At 43.8% G+C, this 27,962-nt stretch overlaps 8 protein-coding genes across 8 annotated transcripts; 3 read left to right on the forward strand and 5 right to left on the reverse strand.

Moving 5' to 3' along the window:
- Window positions 1-2,609: 2,609 nt before the first annotated feature.
- On the forward strand, window positions 2,610-6,043 carry BO88DRAFT_466671 (Zn(II)2Cys6 transcription factor). Its single transcript, XM_025711483.1, has 3 exons — window positions 2,610-2,975; window positions 3,028-4,573; window positions 4,629-6,043. Exons 1-3 carry the CDS (start codon window positions 2,801-2,803, stop codon window positions 5,776-5,778), a joined length of 2,871 nt encoding a protein of 956 aa, XP_025560965.1. The 5' UTR covers window positions 2,610-2,800; the 3' UTR covers window positions 5,779-6,043.
- A 601-nt stretch (window positions 6,044-6,644) lies between these two features.
- On the reverse strand, window positions 6,645-7,405 carry BO88DRAFT_84664 (uncharacterized protein). The gene is made up of 3 exons (XM_025713189.1): window positions 7,234-7,405; window positions 6,790-7,178; window positions 6,645-6,720 (listed from the first exon to the last, which is right to left on the reverse strand). Exon 2 carries the CDS (start codon window positions 7,145-7,147, stop codon window positions 6,914-6,916), a length of 234 nt encoding a protein of 77 aa, XP_025560966.1. The 5' UTR covers window positions 7,148-7,178; window positions 7,234-7,405; the 3' UTR covers window positions 6,645-6,720; window positions 6,790-6,913.
- Window positions 7,406-7,536: 131 nt separating this feature from the next.
- Window positions 7,537-8,777, reverse strand: BO88DRAFT_84688 (uncharacterized protein). Its single transcript, XM_025713191.1, has 3 exons — window positions 8,596-8,777; window positions 8,358-8,541; window positions 7,537-8,300 (listed from the first exon to the last, which is right to left on the reverse strand). The coding sequence occupies exons 2-3, from the start codon at window positions 8,464-8,466 to the stop codon at window positions 7,702-7,704; spliced, it is 708 nt and encodes a 235-aa protein (XP_025560967.1). The 5' UTR covers window positions 8,467-8,541; window positions 8,596-8,777; the 3' UTR covers window positions 7,537-7,701.
- A 627-nt stretch (window positions 8,778-9,404) lies between these two features.
- On the reverse strand, window positions 9,405-9,753 carry BO88DRAFT_84666 (uncharacterized protein). The gene has a single exon (XM_025713190.1). It carries the CDS (start codon window positions 9,712-9,714, stop codon window positions 9,463-9,465), a length of 252 nt encoding a protein of 83 aa, XP_025560968.1. The 5' UTR covers window positions 9,715-9,753; the 3' UTR covers window positions 9,405-9,462.
- Window positions 9,754-9,834: 81 nt separating this feature from the next.
- BO88DRAFT_455617 (uncharacterized protein) lies at window positions 9,835-11,341 on the reverse strand (the record flags this gene model as incomplete). The annotated part of the gene is made up of 6 exons (XM_025710879.1): window positions 9,835-9,930; window positions 9,983-10,047; window positions 10,104-10,252; window positions 10,283-10,803; window positions 10,971-11,105; window positions 11,168-11,341. The coding sequence occupies 6 exons, from the start codon at window positions 11,339-11,341 to the stop codon at window positions 9,835-9,837; spliced, it is 1,140 nt and encodes a 379-aa protein (XP_025560969.1).
- Window positions 11,342-12,513: 1,172 nt separating this feature from the next.
- On the forward strand, window positions 12,514-12,885 carry BO88DRAFT_455618 (uncharacterized protein; the record flags this gene model as incomplete). Its single annotated transcript, XM_025710880.1, has 2 exons — window positions 12,514-12,526; window positions 12,581-12,885. The coding sequence occupies 2 exons, from the start codon at window positions 12,514-12,516 to the stop codon at window positions 12,883-12,885; spliced, it is 318 nt and encodes a 105-aa protein (XP_025560970.1).
- Window positions 12,886-14,897: 2,012 nt separating this feature from the next.
- BO88DRAFT_466689 (uncharacterized protein) lies at window positions 14,898-15,717 on the reverse strand (the record flags this gene model as incomplete). The annotated part of the gene is made up of 1 exon (XM_025711484.1): window positions 14,898-15,717. A coding segment is annotated over exon 1 (411 nt), but the record flags the coding sequence as incomplete, so codon positions are not given.
- A 9,757-nt stretch (window positions 15,718-25,474) lies between these two features.
- On the forward strand, window positions 25,475-25,900 carry BO88DRAFT_344815 (ribonuclease H family protein; the record flags this gene model as incomplete). Its single annotated transcript, XM_025703253.1, has 1 exon — window positions 25,475-25,900. The coding sequence occupies one exon, from the start codon at window positions 25,475-25,477 to the stop codon at window positions 25,898-25,900; it is 426 nt and encodes a 141-aa protein (XP_025560972.1).
- Between the last annotated feature and the right edge of the window lie 2,062 nt (window positions 25,901-27,962).

Raw genomic sequence — 27,962 nt, forward strand, 5'->3', positions numbered from 1 at the left:
CCATCCAAATCTATGGGCAACTGTCTGAGACCCACAGCCTGCCACAGGCTGGACTGCCGCAAGGCTCGCCGCTACCCCCAATTCTATTCCTCTTTTTCAACGCAGACCTCGTATAACGACAACTCGACAGCCAGGGAGGTGCAATCGCGTTCGTAGATGATGTTACCGCGTTGGTGACCGGACCAAGTGCGCAGAGTAACGGGAAGGTATTGAAGCTATTATCAATGAAGCACTCGACTGGGAGAAAAGGAGCGGCGCGACTTTCGAAGCAGACAAAACATTATACACTTCACTCCCAAGGCTTACAAATAAGACCGGGGGCCCTTCACCTTCAAGGGACAAACGGTAGAACCCAAAGACCATGTCAAGATTCTGGGCGTTCTCATGGACACCAGTCTCAAATATAAGGAACACATCGCAAGGGCAGCGTCCAAGGCCTTGAGGCAGTGATGGAGCTTCGACGACTTCGAGGTCTCTCCCCATCAACAGCGCGGCAGCTATTCACATCGACACTGGCCCTGTAGTGGACTACGCCTCTAATGTCTGGATGCATGCATTCAAAGATAAGGCCACGGGGCCGATTAACCGAGTCCAAAGGGTGGGCGCGCAGGCAATTGTCGGGACTTTCTTACCGTTGCAACCAGCGTCGCGGAGGCAGAGGCTCACATTGCCACGGCGCAACACCGTTTTTGGAGGCGGGCCGTGAAAATGTGGATGGATCTCCACACGCTCCCTGATACCAATCCTCTCCGCCAAAACACAGCTCGGATCAGGAAATTCAGACGGTTTCACCGTTCGCGGCTGTACCAGGTGGCAGACGCGCTGAAAAACATTGATATGGAAACACGGGAGACTATTAACCCGTTTACATTAGCACCATGGGAGACACGTATGCAGACTGATGGCGAAGCCATGCCGGACCCGCAGCCTGCACCGGGTGGATCAATATAGATCGCGATCAGCAGCTCGGCACGGAACGGGTTTGTAGGATTTGGGGTAGCAACCGAAAAGCAGCCACCTCGATATCGAAAACTGAAATTGAAGACCTTTTCCATGACACTGGGCGCAAGATCAGAGCAAAGTCCATTCTCCGCAGAGCTAGCGGCTATAGCTCATACATTAAACGGGCTGGTGGGACTGAAAGGTTTCAGGCTCAGGTTGCTCACCAGCAACAAAGCGGCGGCCCTCACGATACAGAACCCTCAACAACAGTCAGGCCAGGAGTTCGTCTGCCAGACGTACAAGCTGATGAGCAGACTGCGGAGAAAAGGAAACCATGTCAAGATTCGTTGGGTCCCTGCCAGCGAAGATAACAAACTACTGGGCCTAGCTAAAGAGCAGGCCAGGGCTGCGATCCACAAGGACGCTATTCCACAAGCACAGATCTCCAGAATGAAGTCAACAACGTTGAATCCGCGATCCCAAGCAGTCACCACGAAAGCCTTGCCAGAGGACGTAGGGAGACACGTCAAATGAGTGGATGCAGTACTCCCAGGAAAGCACACCTGGCAGCTGTATGATGGATTATTGTGGAAAGAAGTGACTGTGCTGGCTCAACTCTAGACCGGCATGGCAAGATTAAATGGGTATCTCTACCGGATCAATGTCGCGCAGACAGACCAGTGTGCATGCAGACAAGTAAGAGAAACCGTGGAGCATTTTCTCTTCCGGTGTCAGAAGTGGACTGCGTAACAGATTACACTGCTATAATGTACTTGTACTCACCGGGGCAATCTCTCCCTCTGCCTGGGCAGGAAATCGCCTTCTAATGATCAGCATTGGACGCCGAAATTGGAGGCAGTACGAGCCTTAATATAATTTGCTATCGCCACGGGCCGACTCGACGCCACCTAACTATATTAACCAAGACATTGACATCCTTCTCGTAACTAACCTACACCAACCACCTTGTGCCACAGATGGTAGACGCGCTTTAACTGCCGAGGATAGGATATTAAATACTTGAAGAAGCACCTTCAAGCCAGTCTATTAACAAATTTGCTAATCCACAGGGATTCCTACAATAGTGGCAGCTGAGAGGACATATACTGAAAGCATCTATGTATGGGCTCGAAGGAGATACAGCAGATGTACATTAGAATTCGTGTTGATAGTTTAGTGATAGTTGCCCTTTCGGCTGAGCCGCCGGGCGCTAATGAATTGTGTGTGTGTGTGTGTGTGTGTGTACCCCGCGTCGAGAGACATCGCCAGGAAGACCGGTATCCGGATACCCTAGGTGACAACCGCTTGAACGAATTGTTGTGGCTGTCTCTTGAATTTGGAGGAGAAATGTCGGGACGGGCCGTTTATGGAAGTCACAATGTCCAGGTGAAAGTCATCAAGTCTACCGGTTCCGTTGACTGAGGGACGACGGTGAGTCGAATCCTACATCCTATGACAGTAGGACTTTGATCATTATGACATTGTTGTACTGTCGTGACCATTCAACGATCGTTAGTGTCGTCTTCAACTACCATGGTCCCAGATCGAAGGGACCAGCTCTCTGAATGTGATGGCTTCCATTTTGCCTCCACCTTGAGGGGCAGCCTTAGTGCCTAAGGCGCTTCTGCTATGGATACCAGCCAATCACAGGATGGAACAGGCCTGCGGTAGAACTTCCTCATCGGAACCCCATAAGAAGTTATATGTCCCGTGTTCTTCGCACCCACTAGCTATGCTACTCCACATCAGGATCTTGACTCGTAGCTGCTGTCGTTCGGTACACAGTCCGGATGTCTTTTAGATTTTCGGTTGCCGTCTTGAGAATACGACAGCGACTCTGTGCCAATTTTTTGCCACTATGGAAGCTGCCGACCACACCCGGAAATCACACCAGGACCCATTTGCCAGTGGGCCAAACATCGTGCCGAGTCCTGACACTTCGGCGGAAGCGCAGGGAGACTCCACGGCGGCGCTCTCGGGCAGTCAATCTAGTCAGAAAGTGCCTAAGAAAAGGACCAAGTCTGGATGCCTAAGTGAGTCTTTCCAGTGAGGGTCTGAGCGACTTGAGCTTACCCGCCCTAACAGCTTGCCGGCAACGTCGCATAAAATGTGGCGAAGAGAAGCCCATCTGTAATAACTGTATCAAGTCAAAGCGCGTCTGCAAGGGCTATGGTTTACGCCTAGTTTTCAAGGATCCATTGGGCATTACTGGCACCACCTCACAACCGGTAACTGTCAGCACAGAGACATTCAATGTGCCGCCTCCCAGCGAGGATCTTAGCAATGCAGTCTCACAACAAAGACGAACCAGGTCTGGTCAACCGGTCCTGGCCGCAAAGTCCGTTGCAACCACAATTACGGAACCGACTTCTCCGTCAATCACAGCAACAGCGCCTCATGAGTTTCAGCACTCTAGCGTAGATTCGGACCGACCGCAGTCAAATATAGTTTTGCCGCGGGGATATCCCGCGCTCCGTGAACTGGCAGATACCTTGGCCTTCCTGGATCAACAACGGTCGGGTGGCTTAGAGGTGCGGTACCCCACTAATACGGGCATATCATATCCGCAGGGATCTTCCGTAGTACCCGGCGCAAGATTCGCAGGCTCAACCTCATCTCAAGCACAACTTTATGCTGAAGAAGAACGAGAAGATGATTACTATGATCTTGACACCGACGAGGAGTTTCACGAGCAGAAGATGGCGCTAGATTACAATCAACTTAGTCTCATCATGGCATCCGCTAACCGCGACCAACAGCAGCTTCGAACCTTTACCACTTACTTGAGTGAGCCAAACATACTCACCTCTTATGCCCCAACTTATGGCTTCTCTCCGCTGAACAACCCAAAAGCAGCGCGCATCTTCCTGCATTTCATTAATTCTACCGGGCCAACTTTATCCGTATTTGAGCGACACCCCATTGAGCCTTCAACCATGTCGGAGTTTCCGGTCCCAACGGCACGACAAGGACTTTGGACCTATACGCTCCCTCTAAAAGCCTTGGAGAACCATGCATTGCTACAGGCCATACTGGCTCTGGGCAGCTTACACATATCTTTCCTGCAGCAAGCCCCGCCGACAGTTTCCCTGAAGCACTACCATTATGCGCTTAGGAGGGTCAGTGTTGCAGTTGGTCTACCCATGCGACGTAAGCATATCAGCACTTTAGCCGCTACACTCCTGCTGGGATACTACGAAGTGATGGGCGCAGATCACCCTAAGTGGAATAGTCATGTCGCAGGGTCGGCTCAGTTGGTGCGCGAGATTGACTTTGCTGGAATAACACGTAGCCTGCGTGCCCAACGACGCAGAGACTGGGCTCAGAGGCAACAAATGGAACCCTCAAGTCTCTCCCTAGCGGAATCATTATGCTTGGCCGATACGGATTCTAAGGATGACCCTTTTGCAAGAAGCGAACGAAACATCAATGAGAATCTGATAGGAGCCCTTGTTGGCCGAGCTGTCAATTACGATGAGCTTGGGCAGACCGAGGACGATCAAGCCGGCGCTCGCCATGAGAGTCATTTTACTAGGGAAGACATTGAAAATTTTCGAATACAGTGCGACCTTTATTGGCAATACCTGCAGCAGGATGTCATACAGAGTATCATCGGTGGTGGCCCGTTATTGTCAGTATCATCCCCCCACTCCCTTATTCGAATAACTTTAGGCTTACAGGAGCAGCATGCCATACTCTCAATGGGGACTGTGTCCTCCACGTGCGGGAATGGGTCGATTGGACGCTATATACGGCTCTGCGGATCATCTGTGGCTTTTACTGGGGCGACTGACGGATTTTGGTGTCCGCGACAGAAAGCGGAAGCTGACGGCAACACAAAGCACGGGATCGGAATGGCGGCCCGATTTCAGATTCGCTAGTTTTATGGCTCGTTTTACAAGAAGAGACCCTGAACAGCAGACAAGACCCTCAATTGGTGGCGCTGTACAGCCCCCTTCCGGTTCGCCGTCGACTGCTCCGCCGTTCTACGGCATGGCTCAGCCCCGCAGGCCAAGACATCCTCCACCTGATTTTGTTGATTTTGCCGATGATAGCAAGTATGATGAAGAAAGATCTGAGGAAACATCGTACGATGAGGCTGAAGCTGAGTGGGAGAGTATATTAACGGCATTCGACGCATTCGGGAGCGCTCTCGGCCCTCACTTCATGCCTCTGCCTGCCGATAGTGTATCCCCAATACCAACGCCGTTCGGCCCTGCTCTGCAGTACCGGACACATACTATAGCTGTTCTCTGGAGCTATTACTTTGCCGGTCAAATTCTCTTACATCGGTTACATCCATCGATGCCTCCTGCCATGATGGTATCTGCAAAGGTAGCAGCGCCGACTACAGCAGGATACTCGCAAGATATCGGGAGAATTGCGGCCGGGATCTACGACTCACAAAGAATTTACCAAGAAGCTGGGGGTCTGAGCCCAGCACTAGGATCTTGTCTTATCAAGATGACTGTGCCGATTTTCTGTGCCGCCATTCAGTGCACAGACCCGGCGCAACGAGACTGGGTCGTCACAAGGTTGCGCAACCTTTTCCGCAAGAGTGGTTGGCTAATATCCATTTCCATAGCCAACAGTTGTGAGAATGCGTGGAGGGTTGCTGCGAAGCAAGGTCGTGGTCCTCCTCACGAGCGGAAAGACACGACCGATTACGAACAAGCCTCAAAATGGACGCCACCTGGTAAAGAGAGTTACTTGAGTGACACCGGCGAAAGGCGTTTCGTTGCCGTTGCCAGATGCGCAGCAGCAGCGGGCTGGGCAATGGGACTCCTGAGTTTGGAAGATGACGTACTGAACCTCGAGCTCAAGGATCGGGTATGAGGACTCCATAATGTTCCTGCATCGGCCAACCTGCTCGCTGGCAAGAATCTATCAAGCACTGGCCAATATTCTATGAGCCTGTTTAATAAGTCAGAAGGGTTGTCAGCCAATGTCAACACCACCCGACCTGTCACTCCTCTTGACAAAAGCTCTTGGTGCAAGCGTGTTTATTCCTTGTCAGCAAGGTGTAGTGTGCGACAGCATGACATCTGGATCGTACTGTCCCCAAACCGTTCGAGACCTCAGTGCGGAGCTACCACTATTTTATGTCACACTGATGGTTAGTCGCACGAAGTCTCCAACGCGTGATGTACCCACTATGCAGATGATATCGCCACGACCCTGCATGGGCTCGAACGAGCGCTCAATTGCAAACAGAAACGGTCGAATGCAATGCGCCACTGATCCGCACCACCCCTCCAGAAGGCTGACGGCCATCTCCATGGCGCTCTGGTTGGGTTAAGTCCGTTTTTGAACCACCTAGCGGGGTCTGATTCCTCGCATGGCCTTGCACGTGCATATACATTCACTAGTCAACTGTCAAACGAAGAAGTAATTGCTCCAGAACCCTGATTAGTAAGCTTCTAAACTCGGAGTAGTTAGTGGTAAGTTTTCTTGTTGTTCCAGGTCTTTTTGACCCATGACTCGTGGTTGCTTTGTTATCGTTGCTATAATGATAATGTTCAGTTGAAGTAGATGTCCAAGTTATCTGATTAGTGTGACTTCTCTTGCACGATAATAACATGCCATAATAATGAATATAGTTCGCGACCACCGAACTTTGATAACCCGCGTTATCACCGTCGCGACGGTGTTATACCTGTACGGAGCTGAACGACAGGTTTTTACTGAGGGGTCGGAGCTCTCACATAGATGCCGCTCACTCTTCTTTGCAAGCGGTGATTTCCCTTGTCCTCATCCTTCACATCTTCCTCCAGCTTTCTATAGCTCTCAGTCAGCTCGAAAAACTCGTAGGACATCACTCGGTTTCGCAATGGAAGTAAAGCCTACGGGACTCTGGTTTCAAGACTGGACAATACAGATCAGCGTCTTTCTTGGCGGAGTAGTAGCTGGGCTTGGAATATTGTAGGACAGAGGACGGGTCATACTCGCAAAGTAACGACATGAGATTCCTCTAACCAGTCCTGTCGGTGGGCTGTTCAAGAAGCTCGATTGTGACCACGCTATCGACCTTCCAAGCCCCAGCTCTCTCACTTTCGTTTTTCCCGGTTAACGTACTCTCGTCCGAGACGGCCTGGAAGTCCAGTCTTCTGTCGTCGGGCGAAGACGATTCCGTGGTGTGAGACATCGGGCCTGATACCTGAATGCGGCTTCTTTCCTGCTGATGCCAGTAGTTTCCGGAGCTCATTCAATCGTGGCAGGTGGGCTTTCATTGTTCGCTGAGGATATGAGTGAGTTCAGGAGGAATGAGGTTTTTGTGAAATGTGTGCATACCGCGGAGAGAGGCCCAGCCTGGGGCTCACATGGCACTTTATAAAGGCTGGCTGTCTCGTCGATTCAAAGCAAGATGACACCACGCGCAAGCCCTGCGTGAAACGGTTTACCCAACGCAAGCCCGAAGTTGGAAGGTAACATCGAGGCCATGGTTCTAGACATGGGCAGACCAGGGACTGACTGTAACCTCTCCGACACTTGTGGCACTCAACGATGACCGACCAGGGACTGGCCAAACCATGTGCAGTCGGGCTATTTTGCCTGCCCGCAACCCAGCACAGTTGGGGCTTGATTCCCTGGCTCGAGTTGTAGGATGGTGAGAAGACGGGTAACTTCGTTCATGGAAACGATACAAATAGATATCATAGAGCAAGGAAACAATGAAGCCATAAACCAATGTAGTCTACCTGAATGCGGCCTTCTAACCTCTTGTCGCATGCTACAGAAGAACACAGTATGCCCTCCATACTAAAAGCCGCAAGAGATGTTTCCAACAAAACGAACTGGATCCAGGATTCTTTCCAGATCGATAGTGTTTGACCCTGATAACACTCCTAATCTTCCCCTGGTATCCGGCTCCCGCTCGGCCCTTGGCCACACGAACATCTGAAACCGGTAGTTTGCATGATCAATGGTCCGCATGTATGGACGGATTACCTCCCAGATCTGATTGCGGAGCCGCCTAAGGTTGCCGAGGTTGCACTCCACGCGCGGAAGGAAGAATGGTGGGATGGCGACCCAATTGAACGTGTACTTGTGGACGACCGCAAGGTGCATTTCTAACCAATCGACGGGGTATGACAGCATGGCACTGGCATACCGGAAGACATCCTCGGGGTGCGTACGCGGTGATAGGATACTGGGCCCATTCCAGGTCAGGTATTCGGGATTCTCATAAGAAGACAGGTAGCAGTCGACGACCACGGTCTCATGTACGTAGGGTAGTTTCTCGTCGCTGCGCTGCAGGTTGATCGTCTCCATGTCAGACAACTCTTCGGCTCCTTCGGGAATGGTGTGTGTATGTGATGATGAAATTTCACAGACAGCGTGCCTTCTAGATCTGCGCCCTGTAGGGCCTCCCAATAAGTAGCTGCAGTCTTGGCGGCTTCGGGATCTGAACGTACGCTCTTGTATGATTGCTAATGCACGTGTGGGCAGTTCTCGCATGAGAAGGCCCTGAACTCGGCATTGAGAGAAAGCTGGATAGATGGGAGAATTGCCTGTCGTCCACATGCCATTTATAGTGTTTTGGACTGTCGCGCTGGAAGAATCCGCGCCCGAGAGCAGTATGAATTTCTTTCTTTGTCCCTTGAAACGCTGAGTTAGGACTGCGGGCCAAATGTGGTGGAACGTGAGTCAAACTATGCCAATCCCCCGGGCAACCAGCTGGGCAAAATGAAAGGGTATGAAAGACCAGCTGGGAAATTACCGTAAGCAGAGTTTTCTGCCGCGGTTATCTTCAACTACCCATCTACCCATCACGGGCAAATTCCAGATCGACGACCTGCCGGAAGGATAACTCTGATGATGCTAGTATACGGCATGGTATTTGCCAAACTGACCTCAAACCTCTGATCTTGCTCGATACCTTCATAGACATAGTCGCCAAGCGATGGACCCTAGGGAATGAGAGGGAGCTGCTCTGTGGGGGCAGCGTCGTCGATTCCAGACCGCGCCGTCAACGAAAGGGCTGTTCTGCTCATTGCGACAATATCAACTGGCCGTATGGCAGTCTGGTCAGCAACAGTAGGGCACGCGCAGACAGCGACCTGACAGAGCCCCGGTCGGGTGTTCTTTGTGCATGCGCCATCGCATGTTCCAAAGCTGCTCATCGCACGCAGGCGATTGTTCGTGCAACGTTACACGCAAAGCATACCAGAACAGAGCAGCGCCAAGCAGCCATAATGTGAGCTCTGAGGCAGTCGTCGTTGTTCGACATGCCATGGTCAGCATTCGTAGGACCTGGCGGGTTATCCAGCCCGGGGAAATCTGTTCCGGCGGCGCACCGGATGTGCCCGGAATGTCTATCGAGCAGCGTGGCCAAACCGGCGACCGATTAATAGCCCATCAACAAGTGGCCCGAGACCTCAAGACCCAGTACTGTCCAAGTTGAGCGTCCAGACATCGGACTAGATAGAGAAGTGGAGCCGTAACGATGCATGCCCCTGCCACACATGGGATCGGTTGCGCGTAAAGACGGGTGTCTCATATTACAAGGCATGTTGGAACTCACTGCTTTTGAGTCACCTTCCATAATGTGAGGAGCAACCCACTTTTGATGATCACTTTGTGCAGGATCAGTGGCGGCGTCGTTGTCGCGACAAGAGGCCTCCCAGATCTGACACGGCTCGAGGTCAAAGTCTCACAGTTTGATGTCTGCACCGTCTGTGGCTGAACTATATCTCGGACGTCTTGGCGCAGTGACTGGCGGGCGCACACTATGGTAGGCAAATCATTAGTCTTGGGGTGCATGTTCGACATCCCCCCTCTCACATATATTGTAGGTCGACAGGTATAACGGTCGAAGGGAATCAAACCTACTACCGGCGGCTAGCTTCGCACGACGCTTGCTCAGGTGACCTTGGACGATTTCTCTGGCCATCAGTGGCCCTTGACACAGCTTGATTCGCTCTCCGAACCCGTCACCGGGTTGACGGATGTCGCCTTTGTAAGGTAATACAGATGAAATTCAAGAATCTATTGGAGTCAGGGCAGCATTATTAACGGCTGCAGAGGATTTATCATATACCTTGAATTCACTGAGGTCGAGGTCCAAAAGGTCCTGCATCCAATCACCCAGCCAACATTGGTGGTCTAGGATTCATTAAGATCTCTGCGGGTTCGGACAGTGCATGGAGAGACGGCCATACCAAAATCTTGCATTTGCCACACGATTTTCAACTTGCGTACCATGACCCGCCGCTGCTCGCTCGCCTGGACGAGCATGCGAATATAGGGAAGCACTTGCAACATGCCAATGTCCTCGGCGATGGACACGATCGTCCCAAACAGAGAAAAGCTGATTGATCAGCCGTATGGCCCCAGCAACAGTGCGGGCTGTCGACGCTGGTATAGCCGTTCGCGGAGGTAGAGTCGTGTACTGAGGCTGGAGGCTCGTGGCCAGGTCTGAATGTGCAGGATGCGCGGTCCGGGCGGGTCATCCCAGTAGACAACATAGAAGAGCTGGAGTAGGAAGCACGAGCGAAATCCCGCATGTGGCACCCAAAGATATATGTTTTGCCCCCACCGGATGTACCAATGGGAGGAGACTGTAATGTCCATGCGAAGCAGCTCATGAAAGGGACATATAGTTACGGTGGGCCGTCCAGCACTCCAGTATTGTTGGACAAAAATTGCATGAGAGACGGCAACGACACTCAGCACGATCCATAGGGCCCCAGTACCAACCACTTGCCAGCGGGATTCTGGCCCTTGGTCCCACGTATGGTACCACAGGGCCACCATTGCCGTCACCGGCAGAAGGTAGTGAATTTTCATGGCGACCTGACAGTGCCGTCGGACGACCGCATGCAAGGTCACGGAGATCATCATCAGAATGGCAGCAGCTCCCTAGCTCTGGTTAGTGGTATGTATGGCTCTCAGGTCACAGTCATCATCATCATCAAGAGGCGGTGTGGTGACTGACCAGTAAGGCAACCCAGTCATACCTCATCGAGGGGATCAGGTTATCCGCTCTGGCGATGGCAATGGCTCCATGAAGCAGGGAATGGGTGCACCATCACCCGCGCAAACCAGCGATACCACCACGCAACGGCAGAGCGGCTGATTTCGAGCAGATGGGCCGGGAGGCCAAAGGTCAGGCCCATACCAAGCGGCAATAAGTTCAGGACAGCGGGCTTCGCCGCGCGTTGCTGGACATCAGCCCAGCATGGGCGGACACGAGTAGGAGGACAATATTGGCGCCCAAGAGCACCCCGACCATGATGACCTCGAATGCGGTGGCGATGTCAATAGTCTGGAGAAGCCACGGCAACTCGCGGCCGAGACGCCGTCCAAGGGAGGCCGCGATGTGCGTTGGACAGTCCACCGACCAAGCTGGTACGCCAACCGCGTGAGAAGCCAGGCACCCAGCAAGGGAGCAACCCATATCCCGTACCACTCAACGGATTGGATTTGGCTGTCCTGTTCATACAGGTCTGAGAAAGCTGGAGGCAATGTCTCTGACGGAGCGGAAGTTGGATCTGGCAGATGGGAGATGGGAGATGGGAGATGTTGGCTTATAAGCATTTTCACGGCGTCGGCCTTGGGCCACCGGGACACCCAGATGCTACATACTTTCATTCTTGATGGTTGACCTCCGCGGCCCTCCTGTTGTAGTTGGAGATGGTGAGATGGTCAAATATGGCCGGCACGTGCATTTGCCCGTGTAACCACGAGGTCAAGTCCGGAAAATGCTTGGTCCTATTACCCCTTCTAATTTCATGCCCAGGCATCAGAAATATGAGGTGCATGGAAGGTAATCTTTAGGAGCAGTAAATGGGTATTTAGCGAGCTTCTGCTTCTGTCCGACAGGTTTGGATTTTGACGGCCTTTTTACCGTGGTGGCTTATGGAAAATCACCTTTTCATCTTACCCTAGCTCTACATTATGCTGACAAGGTTGGATTATGTGGAAACAGGATTGTGTCCGACCGCTACGTATGCCGCTCGACAGTACAGAAGCACCGCTTGAACTCGAATGAGCTATGGGAGCAAGCCAGTAATTCTACAGACCCTTGTACGGAAAACTTCAGACACTCAACTGCGGAGCAAATATATGAAATGCAAATAAGCTAAAGGAAGATTAAATACACTCTCCTCGAAGTCCGTGCAGTTATGCGTCCAGGGATAGATAATTTGCTGTAACAAGAGTTCAAAGGCAAGACTCCAGCCGGCTGATCACACAGAATGTTTCCACGGGATCCGATTCAGAGATATAGTATTAGGAGCGCCTGCCCCCATTAAACCTGTCCTGTGCGATGGGATGATTTTTAATTTATGGCAACTAAGTATGAAGCAAACGTCCGCGACTCATTCACTGCTGTTCTATTCGTTCATAAACATATCACAGTAATACATAGTAAAATGTGACCTTGGGAACCATTCGTAAAAAAGCACAAACCTATCATGAACAACATTGTATCATAATTCATCATATAGACATGCAAATTTCCGCGTTCCTACTACGCAAACGGTTCCCGTTTCTTGTGAGGATTGAAGCCACACACCGAGGTCGAGTGACGATGCTCGACCTGGCCTTCCGGCACCGTGACATGACACGATGACTCCTGTCCGTTGGCACCGACGTTATCGAACGGGATGACCATCCGGAACTGGCGTAAATGCAGGCTGGCGACCCCCGCTTAGCGCAATCGCACTCCCGAACTCGTATATGCCCGCAGACAACTCGACAGGGGATCCTACGGAAGATGCATGGTACTCGATGCCGTGGGCTACGGAGCCATACTCGTGGGAGACGTTGCCCGCATCTTTCTGGGGTTGGACCTGGTCTCAAGCCGACAATCTTACCGGGTCCGAGACCGACGGTTCTTTACACCCGTCTATTCCTGCACCGCAGGCGGCAGGGTGGCCCCTTGGAGGCGAGGCTGAACAGCCTCAGCATCCGAGCAGAAGCGGCGTCATGCCCTTCTGAGGAGACCACTCACAAGAGCTGTACCCTCCGGGTCCCTCTTTTGATATACCGGGCCCTATTCCCTCGTCCGATGCACTCGGGCTCTGTTATATCCTAGAAACTGCGCCACCGAGCGTCCCAAGATTTCCTCGCTTGCAGCATGTTGAGGAAGGCAGCTTTGCGCTCCCGGCTGAGTCTCCAATGCTATCGCCTCCCTGGGATCCATTGGCGCCTGTTTCCGCAGCACTGCCTATGACGGACTTCCCCCGCCACAGCTTGCATCAACAACCATCTGCACCTGCCCTGTGCGAAACCTCGAGTTGCTAGTACCCCCGTGGCTACAGATTATGATGGATTACCAGGAGACTGAAGGGAGAGTGCTGTTGCCATCATCTATAACCTCATACCTTTCACCACGAGCAGTAACTTCTGCAGGGCACGTAATGGGTGAGCCACGTTCAGCACCACTGTCTCTTGGGATGGCGACATCTGAAGCGCGGCCCATATCGGACACGCTCCATCGGTGTTCCTCCATGGATGCGCTGGCGTGAGCCACATACGTTCTTAAGGTGTCACTAGAAGGCTGGTCTGCATAAGCCCTGTGGATTGGCGACTTCTCTGTTCGTGTTTCGGTACAGATCGTAGTACGATGGTTCGCCCTCGGCCGATCCGACTGAGGAACGCACGCACTCCTGGCTTTCCGGCACGCTTCGCAGGGCGTATGAGAACACTAGGAGCCAATTCCGTTAGTCAGAAACATCACCCACTAAACTCTCGTCATATTATCTCAGTTTCTTGTGATTTGCGCACTGAGATTTTATTACGATGACATCTCTCACAAGCTCGTTTCACCCTGCGCTGCTATCCTTCTATCAGCTAACGCTTGCTCAGCAGATGGTGGCAGTTACACTGCATTCTGAATGCAATAATACATGAATCTACCTTAGTACGTGCCTTCAACGTCTTTCGGTGGTCCTCGACAGGCTCGGTAGCATTGGTATCCTCTTGGGGCTGACGGAATGGGGCTGCAGCCGATACAGAGCCTTCTCCTGCAATCGCAAGTCCACTAAGCCGCTCGCTGGTCCCCAATTCGTTTCTCAGTCCCCCGGAATATTTGTACACCAGCGGAGGCGGTGGGTGCTGCTCGTCCATGAGTAAACGATCGGCTTGGTCGGCCTGTGCACAGATGCAAAAAAAAAGGTATGACCCGTAAGAAGACTAGCACACGCCCCAAAAAACCTGGTTTGGGTTTTTCTGTGTTCGCAATGAGTGGCCTGTCATCTACTTTATTATAGCCTTGGTTTAATGGCAGACTCAAATTACGCAGCAGCGACAGGGTATGATGGAATGTCGCATGAAGATAGCTGGCGCCTGCCATTACACACCCATCCTGAATTATTGAAGTGCAGATCTTGTTTCTGTCCAGTCATCCTGTGGTACAGCCTGCTAGGTAGCATCTAAGATAATTTTCATATGGTTAAAAGGCAGGAAGTAAATTTGCTGTTTCTGTGATGAATGGCGGGCATCAGGGGAGCGGCGTTGCTCTTAAGAGTACCATGTCGGCTCCCAGGGGTATATAAACATTTTCCGGGTACTTGGGCTGTTGTGCGGGGATCTGTTGCTCTTATGACCCCTGGGCTATGCCTTCCCGAATGGTCGCTCTGAACCGGTCATCTGCAGAAAAGTGAGGTGCTATTGTTTTAGGCGCGGACATGGTCTCCTTTCCTCCTCCTACCGAGGAAGTCATTGCCTAATATGCAAATACTGGCCTATACACGCACTATTCGAGATAACCAAAAATAAATAATATACATGGGACCCTTGCATTCAAGGCGATCGACACGAATATCCAAAATCTGTGATAAATATGCTGCAAGAACCAGATGTGTTACTTACTGGCCTACAGTTGCAACCCGCTGCGTCCCTTCTATAAGTAATTCTTCGTCAACCTTACAAGTCTCATACGAAACAGACAGTGGCAGTAAAGCAGACTATCTATTGACAGCTTCGAGTTCAGGGGATCCAAATTAGGGAACGAAGTAAGCAGAGTCTGGTATCCCCGGCTGGCCCGTGATGACAGGAAAACAAGGCTGAGTGCCCGTGGAGTCTTGCTCAGCAGAGACTATCTGAGAGTAGGTTGTCCCCTGCCACCACACTGAGGATGCACTTTGCAATGGTCCAGAACTATCTGGATCTGATGGAATGCTTTTGAGGAGAGTTTCCTCTTCTGTAAGGAATGGTTCTGCGGAGGGTCTACTGACGCGGTCATTGTTTAATGAAGTAGACCAAGCATGAGGCTGAGAACTGAGGCTGACTTTGGGGAATGCCTTTGAATGTAATACCAATTTCTGAGAACTGGGTCTTGCAGTCCGCGATCGTTTCTTCTTGTTTGACGGTGAGAATTGATATTCCGGGTGCGCTTCAGTATGCTTTTGTTTCTCCATCACTGTGAGCGTCTTGTACTGCTTACGGATGTGGGGGGTTCCATCTTCCAGCAGCGTCCGGTGAGGATAGAGATGGCCTGATGATCATCGTGGGCGAGCCAGTACTTCGCTCGATCACTGTACGCCAGCTGGTACAGCATGAATGAGTTCATCGGACGTGGAATCTTGCCATGCCGTTGTAGAGCCTCCTGGTGGCGTGTCTCGAATTCCGATCGAGATATTCATGGTGAATATGTACGATCACATGATTGACCGGGTTGCTGCGAGACACTCATCCTTGAAGAAACTGTTCGGTTGATCGGTGCAACCATTGCGTTCAGCGACGACCGGCGCATAAAGGACCAATAGTCTGTTGACCCTGTTGATCATCGCTGATTTCCAAGCAAGGAATACGAGATCAGTCAAGCTGTACTGTAAGCGACCGCGGTCCTGTGCCCTGGCTTGCTCCCGGGGTGAGTTCAGGTAAACTTGGCTAGATCGGCGGGCTTCTAAAAAGTTCACGGCGGAAGCTCCCGTGCTCGGGAGTCGCCATCATTACTCTGGGGACCCCGGGTTGTGGCCGCTCTGAGGTGACAGGCGCTGGAAATCTAAAGTTTAATAACCTATCCCAGGCTGTGTCAGTGTCGATCATGTTGTGATTCAGAGGAAGGTTCGTTATTATTCTTCATATCTGAGAACATGAGGGTTTATATATAAGATGAATATCAGATTAATTTCTAATTAATCTGATTCCATACGGAATAAATTCCGTATACGAAGCTCTATTCTTTACTTAGTCGAGCCTTGATTCATAACAGATCAGACACTTTCCCAACATGGTACCTATAATAATGATTCCTTGAAGTAACCTTAAAGTTGCATTCACCTGGACAATATCCTAGACTGTGGTTGGATAGCATGACAAGGATAAGCCTGCTCTAATTCAAGTATCCATCTTTATATTTATGCCTGATCGCGGTTGGCGTCCCCGCGGAGAATGTAATGTCATAGTATTGATCCTAGATTCATGTTGCTGATAGCTGTAACTTGTAAGATATTATCTTGGTAACCTATCTAATTCTGTTATCTTATTTCTGCCTGTTGTTATCAAGCCAGGAGTCGAATCAGGCTATAATAATATTTTATCTGATAAACAGAGTCTATAAAAGAGAATATTTTATAAGAGTTAATAGAAATAAAAAATATATATACCCCCTTAGCTCATATTACATACGCTTTTTTGGGGATACTACTGGAAAGAGTAAATATCATAGTATAATAAATTATTTATAAGAATCCGTATATTATTAACTATAATAGAGGCCCGGAACTGTAGCTTATATATTTTACCAGTTAATTATCTTTACTATAGATAACTTATATCTCACGGAGTATTTAAATACTAAGACTTATTTTCTATTTCTTCAGCTATCTCTAAATTAAAGCTTTTACTTGATACTGAATATAAGCTTATAAGCTGGGAGTTTATCATATTTTAATACTTTATATATTAACAGAGATATCTGCTCCTGATTAATTATCAGGTAGATCAGCTCAGGGCTTCTGCACTTTACGTATTATATATCTGGCATTTCTAGCTTATTTTGTATGTTAAAAGCTTTAATCTGGTGCTTAGGAGTATATAGACTCTCTTTTAATCTTACTAATCAAAATACTAAGATACCGGAAGAGAGCTGGCGGGTGAAATTTACTATAATCTTTATTTTAATAATAATATCCCTCTGGAAGAACCAAATTAGCAGAAGACTAAAAGTTAATTTTAATTCCAGAGACTAAGTTAAAGCAGGGGTAAATAATAATATTTTCTAAAGATAGATTATCTATTAAAGCTGCAGACTCTAATATTTTTTATATAATATTAAGTCTGTCTAGATCCTTCTTCTTTGCTTTAGTTAGTGTTTTTGACAGTGATCCTAGACTTAGAAATTTTGTTATATATAGTTAAAGACACTGCCAAATGTGATATAAGAAATTGTAATATAAGATAGAAAAAAAAAAATATTTATTAAAATTTTTTTTATATATTAGGGGAGCTTTACTATATATAAAAGATAAAACTGTGCTTGTATTAGCAAGCATACTTCATGAATGCTATGCTATAATAATACAGAGTATTCCGGAGCCTTGGTCCCGCGGCATGCAAGGAATAATATTACTACTTATAATCCAGTTAAATTCTGATATCTCTAAAGAGGACTCTTATTAGCCAGACAAAGCTGGTACTTGCTGTTTGCTTTATTAATCACCAATTTTGATAGATACAAATAGCTTCAGAATTAGGCATGCATGTAAGTAAGCTCAGAAAATATTACTTTTATAATTATCTTTCACTTACCCTCTTTGGAGAGTTATTCAGGATATATAGATAATTAGATCTTTAATCTTTATTATATACTTTACAATCGGGTAACTAGGCCCATTAGTGGATATTAATATATAAGAATAGCATTAGAATATCTTACTAAAATAAATTACAGATTATAATATAGGCCCTTCTAAGAAGCTGAATGATAAAGATATGAGTATTATTCATAATCACTTCTGATCCTTAGACCGGATCCGTGCTATTAATGGCTGTAATAGTTCTATAAGCTCTGGTGGATATTAATTGGGGGTGCAAGAGTCCAGAAAAATTAAAGAGCTATAGAATTTAAGCTATTCCAGTCTCTGAACTATTAATCTTTATTTAGTAATCTTTATTATGTGGATCTGTACTTAATATTAAAGTTCTTCTACTTCTAGTATTTTTTCTCTTCTGCAGATAGTCTATATAGCTGGTCCCGGGATATAGACTAGTCTTCAGTCTTTTTAATTTATCTGCTATGAATTGAATGCTCTAGTAACTCTGTTAACAGAATATTTTTCCCGGGCCTGAGAATTACATATTTACTGGTTTTTTTTTATTTTCTTTTATCTTTATATATAGATATATATATATTAATCTTATACCAGCTACATTCAGGATTCTCTGCTATAGGGATAATATAGAATTACTATATGTTAATAAATTATCTGTGTGTGTTATCATAAGCAAAATGCTTTTTTAGAAAGTAGATAGCAGATTAAGACACCCCCGCTAGATATATTAGATTATAATTATCTCAGTAATCTATAAGTGAATTATTAGCTGAGATAATCTTTTATTAAACAGAGATTGACTTTTCACTGATATGCTTTGTAGGAATTTTAAAACATGGTCATGGAGCATAAGGACTGGTACTTGATTATAATATTTAGAAATATATTCTCACGAAGTATTTGATATATCGGAGACTGATAGTGAGCAGGTGCAACTAGTAGGAATAATATAATATAAATATATAGATACTTGTTTATTTTTGATTATTAGGTATACAGCCAGTGTATTCAGCAGGCCGTGCTGGAAATTCACCCGAGGTCCTAGGTTAATAACAAGCAAAAGACTGGTTTTATGGATAACCCGGGTAATAAGATAGAGAGTACTTAGACAACAGATTTGAGTAGTAGAGCAAGTATAGTTATATAACTAATATAATCTTACAAGTACTAATTAGCGTGTATAGTAAAGATAAATTATCTCAGGCTATCTTTATATATTCTTGTGATCTTATTTATCTGCTGTCAACTCAATGCCTAATTTATATATATTATATAACTAAGCAAGCATTCTAATTCCTTAACTCACTAGTTATCTGACTTAAATATATAATAACAGTATAGGGTCTGACAAAGATAAGAGATAATGAAAGTAAAATAAAAGTATAAATTCTAGGATTATTAGTACTGTAATCTATATATCTCCAGAGTATAAATTTACATCAATAATCATGGGAGCTAAATAGCAGATATTCAAGGCTAGGACAGTACTATATATGTTCTTGGGCATGAGAGGCTCAACTGCTAAATTAAAGATTGTTATTATAGTGGGAAAATAGTATATATTATTATAGATAACCAGAACTTGATCTTAGATAGCCAGAATAGCCTGTACTTAATATCAGATATAATCTATAAAAATAGTACAGTCAAAGCTTTCTCTCCTGGTCTATTTATAACAGACTGGTAAAGTCTGAGGGTAGATAGGAGATCATCACCTTTAAACTAGAAATAAATATAATTATAGTATTTTATAATTATATATAGATTACTGGACTTATAATACCATGCCTGCAAGAGCCTTGATAATGACAGTATAAGTTTAGACTGCTGTTATCTCAAGGAATCAGATACTTTATAATTAGATATACTTATTTCATAAAATATATTTTGATTATAATATTAATAATAATATCTAGCAACTCTCCAGCTTCTTGAATAACTGTTAATATATCTGGGACTGTATTACATATACGGCCTTCACAGTCTATAATACAGGCTTCCAGAATCTGATCAGTACTTAAGCTATACTGAGCGCTGAGAAGATTATATTTATTATAGATAGTTTAATTTATATATTCCATACTTAGTATTAGACTATGTAATATAACTAGATTATATCTCTCTAGCTCTATAACCAAGTCCTTGATAAGTATATTACTGTCCAGATATATTTTATAAAAGCTTTTAAAAGTTAACTCTCTTCTTAAGTAAGTTATTATTTGGAAATCCAGAACTAATTTAACGGGTTGGGAGCGGAATTCTGTCAGAGAATAAGAATAGAAAAAATAGACAGAGTATATCCTGATATTTATATATTAAATCTAATACTATCCAGTGTTTATAATGATAAGGCTGAGTTTGCGAGATACTTAAGGAATTTTAGTATTCTGGCTATGTGTTGGGTTTGAGAAGTACTTTAAATATATTTAATTATTTACCAAAAGATACTATATTAAATCTATATTTAATTATTAATCATGTCTTAAAAACCTATCTTATTATTTGTCTATGGTACATGGTATAGCTCTAACTATTAGTCTGATATGATTATTATACTAAAAATTTATAGTATCCCGCTACCTCGCCCCTTAGCTTAACTTTTATAATATATTTATGCCAGTCAACTTTCTTACTAGTAGTATAAGCCAGACCAGAGCTTACTTACTGAAGAAATAGGAAATGGGAAGAATATTATTCTAATTAATTATTTTTTTAATAAATCTGTGGACTGTTTATCTGTCAGAGAATTTACTTCTAAGAACCTGTTAAATCTGAAGAAAAATATAGAAAAAATTATTAATATTATCTAATTTTATATTTTTATACCTCTGTTGAATATCTTTTTATATAATATAATTAATATCAGAGAAGCCTTTCATCATCCAGATCTAGATAGCTAGAAATTAGTTAATAGCCAGAATTCTAATAATATATTTTATAATAATCTTCCTCCAAAGACAGCTGATTATTAAAAAAGTTATTTACTGAGACAGTTATCTGCTTCCTTCAGAGACCAGGTCAGTGTCTATACTGGATAGATAAATATGCTAGTCGCGTATATATTTATAAATCTGGACCGGACAATCCGTCTGAAAGAGCAATAAATAACGGTAATATATATATATATTATAGAGAAATACTTATTGGAGATCCAATAATTATATATATTTCTATAATATATGGGGTTTCAGATTGTTGGCAGGTTTCCGGGTAACCTATAAGTATTTAAAAGATAATATAGTAAGGTTTATTCTCTAGAAGTCATATATATATATTTATCTCTAGGATACTATACCATGAGATGACAAGTCTAATGTAATCTGAGAAAATTAATAATTAACTAGCGTGATCTTTATTATAGTTATTAGATAAAAATAAAGATTTAGCTAGCTCGCACTTCTTATCTATTATATTTACTGTATATCTAGTATTAGTTAAAATATTTATTTATTATATTACTTATTTTTTTTTTTTTATCTTTTTCTTTCTTTAAAAACTCTCCCTTGCTTTGTTTATGGTTCACCGGTTCGATAGCTGCCTTTTCCAACCTGTAAGTTTGCACGGTCTTGATATTACACGTAAGTAGAGTTTAGTATATTATATATTATATGTATCCGAGTCCTGTATTCCTATCCTGGATCCCTGGTAAATAATGCGTTCGAATAATCTGACCAGATTAGTAACAGATTAGGCACAAGCCTACATAGCCTATCTCTGGCACATTTATTTAAGGGCCGGGGAGTAGATCAATACAGTCTAGGGATCTTGTATATATCTGTTAATTTAGATGCTATCTTGTCTAAATAGATATTCTAGACTTGTTATTATATATCTAGACTAGTAATACTTAAGCCTCCTCACCCATAGCATTATATAAATATTAGGACTAGTCATTACCTTGGAGCATGCAAAGCAGCCATGGTATTATTATTTATAGATCTGACCAGAACAAACAGTATAGGGCTGTAATAAATATAATAATAATCTTGATTAGTTGCGCCTTGTGCTACTGTCAGACTTCCAGTGAGGAACTGCAAGGAAACTTTAAAAGTTATTTACTTATAATTAAATTTTATAATTAAAATATCTTATTAGTAACTAGTCTTTGCTTTAGAAATAATATATTTTAATATTTATTTATTTCCCGCTGAGGGGTCCTCTATACCAAGCAGACATTTTAACTTTAAAATCTAATAATTATTAATTATAGTCTCAGGTAGTTATCTAGTAAATCTTCCTGCTTCTTTTTAATCCTGCCTGTTCCCTTTCCCAGGTCCTCGTACAGAAGATATCTATGATCATGTATATCATGATATTTTTTATTTGTTGAATTGTCTCGTTACTTTTGGAGTAATAGCAGCTGTCTAATCTGCACCAAGCCTAATTATTACTGCGGTATGAGTAAATTAGCAATGACTACTGACTGTCAGAGCCTGCCATCTGTATACTAACAAAATATATATTTTAATAATAATCCTGGAATATCTTATTCTCTTTATAAAAGTTATACTACCAAGGTCACGCGTTATACCGAAAACTTTTATAATAAGATAAGACAATTTCAGAGTTTTTTCTATGTTTTTAAGCTAAAGTATATTTCTTTGTAATTCTTTTTCCAAAGATAACAGATGCAGATTCAAGAATATTACTATATATTTTAATGTGATTTTCTTATATTAAATAATTAGATTTACTTAAGAGCAGCTTCAGTTACTTATTTAATAATATAATAATATCTTTTAATCTCCTCTTAACCATATTTCCTTTGTCCGGGGGGATACTATCATCTATAATAAATACTAAGAACCAGGATAAATATCTTCTATTTTTGGCTCCAGGACCTCGTGGTCCAGTTATAACTAAATTAATTATATTAGCCAAGTCAAGGAAGAACTCAACCGCATGTTTGCTATATAAGTAGATAAAGCAAAAGATAATATCTTAACTTTAATTTTATATATAAACAGCAAGAAATACTGAGAGAAAAGAAAATATATATATTTTTTATTAAATCTAGATTATCTAAATTCTTTCTCTCAAGAATTTTATATTTTTTTTTTTTAACTAGCTATTTATTACTGCTTTTATTCTTCAGGTTAATAAATAGAACTTATAGTATAGTAAATACCTGCTACCTTATAAAGCATGTCAAAACACCGGAAGTTGCAGTTTTAATAAGATACTTAATTTTAAGCAGAAGATCTCTGTCAGGTATATTTAAGCAGAGCTAGAATATTATTAAAATCTGTTATACTTTTTTTTTAAGATACTCTGATTCTCAGATGGAGAAAGAGCCCGGCAGATATTTAAAAATATTTATAAAAATATTTAATTAAGTAATCTTACTACTGCTATTAATATACTAGCTATTAACTTTAATAATATAATTTCAGAGTACTCTAAGAGCATGGGACCTGCAGAGAATATTATACTATAATATAAGCTTCTAATTATTAACACGCAGTTATAGATAATTATAAAGAGACTCTGTAATAATTCTTTATTTTAAGTATCTTCCAGGCTTTAGACAGTTATTACTAATAATAACTATCTTATTTCATATCTTATATCTCTGTACTTCACCTGGAACCATCCCACGTTGCAGGTTATTAACTAAGAGATATTTCTAAAATATATAATTATTAAAAAAATTAATCTAGACTGCTGCACCTCGCTGCTTGTAAATAATATATTAATAATAATAAGTATATATTACTTTTATTATATTCTTTATTAGCTCTCTCTAATAATGATAAGATTTATTCAGATTACCCGGAAGTTTTCACTAGATCTAATAATAGAATATCATGAAAGCAGTATTTCTTTGCGGGAGCAGAGTAATTATAAAATATAAAAAAAGATTATATTTCTTTAATTAATATCTAAGCTATAGTCCTGATAAATTATTTATATAATTTATATAGTTTATATTTTGCCTTGACTGAACCTCTGTAAAGACTGATTATTTAAAGCTTAAAATTCTAGGGTAAAAACAGTTTAAGCTAGTTGATACTCAGGTAATTTATACAGCTCGCACAGGACTTTAATATGTTCTTATTCCTGAGGATAAGATATTACCAGTAGAAGAAATTATCTCCAGGACTGCAGTATATCTGTATAATTATTACTTAAAATCTTTTTATCTTAAATTTATATAATTATATTCCCAGGATAAATCTATAAAACTAATCAGCTCAATCCTGCAGATAAATATTATTGTAAAGTTATAAGATTATAGAATTGAAGCTATTAGAATATAAGTCTTATTCTGTAATTATGTTTGATAATAATATTATATAGATACTGTACCCTCACTTTAATCAGGTTGACCATATCAAACAGCAGGCATATCTATGATTTATCATGAGCAAAATAATTAATTTAACTAAGATTATTATAGATATACCAGATCTTCTCTTTGATAAAGGGCTTGACATAGTAATCAGTAAATTATAAATAGCAGTAAATAAAAAATATATTTATTTATAATAATAATATAACAGCTTTTCTAAAGTCTTTGAAACTGAGGAAAAGAAGTTATTATAGATTTTATATCTATAGTAAAGATTAGGACCTGCGCAAATCAGGTAGGTATATATATTCTAACTGTCAGTTTATTAGTATCAGGTATTATTATATAATTATAATACTGTTTCAATTTTTCCTAGAGCATCAAAATTTCGGGCTAGTATTATATTTATCAGAATTTAAGTAAGCCAGATTTGAGCAGCTTTAATTAGTAAAGTAAATTATTTATTATCTCTGCTTATATCATGAAATATATAAATTATAATAAATACCCAGGCAGTTATTCAAGCCTATTTATAATTATTTCCTTATCTTCTTAGATGCTTTGAACAAGGGCAATCCAAAGAATGTATTTATAGAATTATATTAATTTCTAATAGCTTTTAATAATAGATTTATATTAGCTAAGGAGATGCTTTGCAATCTAAAAAATATTATTTAATTCTCAAAGCTTATATTACCCCCAGAAGCTGTTGCTGTACTGGACCACAGGGAATAAGAGACTTCATAATAACTGTAAGTTTTATTATAATAATATTATTTACTGGAATTACATCAATTTCTCGTCATTGTGCTTGTATCAAGTCAAATAGAGATAGCATATAGAACAGATAATGGATAAGATAGAACTATAATTATTAATAATATAATAGGTTTCTGTTTAAGCCCTATACCACGGGGCCTTATCAATATTTATAAGAATTTTATAAGAAGAAAGCAGCATATGGTTTAAGAGATTATAATAAATTACCAGCAGGAATAGCAGAAATCTACATAAATAAGATATCCAGGAACTTAAGACCAGAATAATAATAAATATTAGGAATGAAAGTAAGTAATATTAATTTATTAAAAATATATATATTCAGAGACTGTAAGCCCAGTCTTACTAGAGAAATTATTAAAATAAAATAAAACTAGTAATAACTGGTCCTTTCTGTAGAATAAATTTTCCGGATTAATACATCTATAATTCATAATATTAAATATATTAAGAATATTTATTAGATATCTTTCTTATTTATCTCTTTCTTACTACCACCCCAGCCCCAGAGGCAAAGTGGTTGAATTAATATCTTATTAGATCTTATAGATTTATTAGCATACTGGGAAGAGACTTCGTATGCTTTATATTATGTTTAAGATAACTAGAAATTGTCTTAGCATTTACCATAGTAGTATGCAAAGATAGACCGCTTGGCAATATATCTTAATAATAATAGTAGCTGATAAACACTACATGCGTCATCCTCTCCATGTGGGTGCACCGCTAGGAACCTATGAATTCTGGGATATTTGTGGCTTCTTTGAAGACTGGCTGTACAAGCCCGGGGTCAAGCTTAGCGCCGCAGCCCGCGGAGGGTGAACAATCCGAGGCCACAGTATACGCCGCCGAACTGCAAGGGATCCTACTGGCCCTGATAATCATCCTTTGCCGGCCAATACAACACGCAATCATTTTCACTGACAACCAAGCAGCGCTACGAGCACTACAAATCCCGGGAAGACAATCAGGACAGTACATCCTGGAAACCGTCCTAGTTGCCTTGGAGAAGGCTCGTCAACGCAAACTCATCATACGTTTCCGATGGATACCCTCGCACAGGGGCATCGACGGAAACGAACAAGCCGATACAGCAGCAGCAAAAGAAGCACAGGATGGCGGCAGGTCCGCACCCGGCGTGACAGGAGGACAGAAGTCATGACCAACGACACTGCACCCAGACCGGCGCAGCAGAGACTCCTCCAAACAGCCATAAAATCAAGGATACGAGAGATAGTAAATGCCCAATGGGAACGCGACTGGCGGTCTAGCCCCCACGGCAGGACGGTTTACGAGCTGACGCCAACCCCGATAAAGAAAGTACTAAGGGTCCACCAGGGCCTTCATCGGGCACTTAGTACGGCTATCGTTCAACTGCGCACAGGGAAGATAGGTCTTCGACACTACCTCTACCAAGGAGGTGTGCCAAACACACCAGATGCAGACTGTCAATGCGGCAAAGCAACCCAGACAGTGCAGCATGTACTCCTTGCCTGCCCTCTTTTCAAAATCCTTTGCGAAGGGATATTTGGCAGAAGGTTGGGGGTGCCGGGGGAGAAGGAAGTCTAAAGAAGATCCTTAACACGCCGAAGCTAGCAATCCGAGCAGCCAAATTTATGATACGTGCACTGGGCTCCTTGGGCAATTCGGAGCCGTAGACAACGAGGAAATAGATCAGGCGGAGCACTGAGGTCTTTGGGCATCAGAGATCAAGGGAGGGCTTGGGGAACCCCCAGATTTAAATCTGGGCGGAGCCAAGCCCTCAACTAAGGCGCATATTGAAGGCAGGCAGAAATATGTACATAGCAAATGTAGCTAACTGCGAAGCTGCCTAGCAAGCAGCGGAGCAGTTCCCGCATAGCCACGGGTTTCATGAGTGGCTGGGATGGTGTATGAGTAAACCCGAAATCCGAACTCCGAAATCCGAAATCCGAAATCATCCTCTTGGAGGCACCTCTACGCGGTGCTGGAGATTAGTACTCTTGCAGATACCTTCTTTACAATAAGGAACTAAGGCCTGCCCAAAAAGAGCAGATGAAAAATGGTCATGTTGTGGGCGAGAGCACCAGGCGTGCTGCAAGTGAAAGTCTTCACCACCACGAGATGACTACGCACCTCCACACAGCCTCCAACAGAAGAGTCCTTGGCCTCACTCTTCAGGACGCCTTCAACTACCAATGTACCATTACTATCGCTACAAGTATAGCTAGACCTGTGTGTTTTGCCTCCTTAGCCACCACATTTGATTGCCGATGCTACAGTTTGACCTCTCCCCTGCCTGGTTCCTCCCTCTCCGTCCGGCCTCGACCATGGGGATAGCTAGACTTTGCTGCTTCAAGCCTCAGCTATCGACACACGACAACCAATATAGCGGATTGTTTCGTCCCCTTATCTCGTCCCCACGCGGCTCTGGAACAGAAGAATAGCTAGACTGGTATCCCGAGTCTTCTCAGCTATTATGCACGACCGCACATACCACTGATCGCCTCCTCCATCTGCCTCCTCCCCCATCCATGCGGCCTCGAACAGAGGGATAGCTAGACTTTTGTGTGCCCGGACTCCTCAGCTATCGACGTACGACCGCCAACATCACAGATCCTCCCGCTTCCTACCAATACAATTACCAACCCCCTGTTGCCTGAGCCTAGAAGCCACTCACTTCCCATACTATCACTGCGAGCTTTTTCCCTACTGAGGGTTTTACTCCAGGAGATGAAGACAACAGCCCCCGTTACAGTGGTGGATCAGGTGCTAGAGGGTCCTTCTTATTGTCGATCAAGAGAAGCACTCACGATGAGAGCAAACATCCTAAGACCCATCTCTATGTTTCTCTTACATACTCTCGTCTAGGGGCTGCACTTTGCCTCTATGACAGGGAGCAAGACCCCACTCACAAGGCATCAAGGACCAAACGCACAGCACACATACACAGCCACAATGGGTAAGGTCTGAAGTTGCTAGATTAGGCTGGCGATGGATACCTGACCCCCGAGTATATCGATACCACAGAAGACCTGGGGCAACCCGGGATGCACGGGTCCAAGTGGAGCCAGAGTCTTCAGTACATAAAAAGATTACATTTGTAAACAGTTCTTGACAATTGCGCAATCTGCTTACCGCGGAGGGGGCAGTTCCCGCATAGCCATAGATACCGTTGGCTGGGACGGTGTATGAATACATCCGAATCTGAATCCTCTTCCTCTTGGCGATTTCGGCGATTGGAC

This window comes from Aspergillus vadensis (assembly GCF_003184925.1).
Source record: "Aspergillus vadensis CBS 113365 unplaced genomic scaffold BO88scaffold_18, whole genome shotgun sequence".
In the NCBI taxonomy this organism is placed as follows: domain Eukaryota; kingdom Fungi; phylum Ascomycota; class Eurotiomycetes; order Eurotiales; family Aspergillaceae; genus Aspergillus; species Aspergillus vadensis.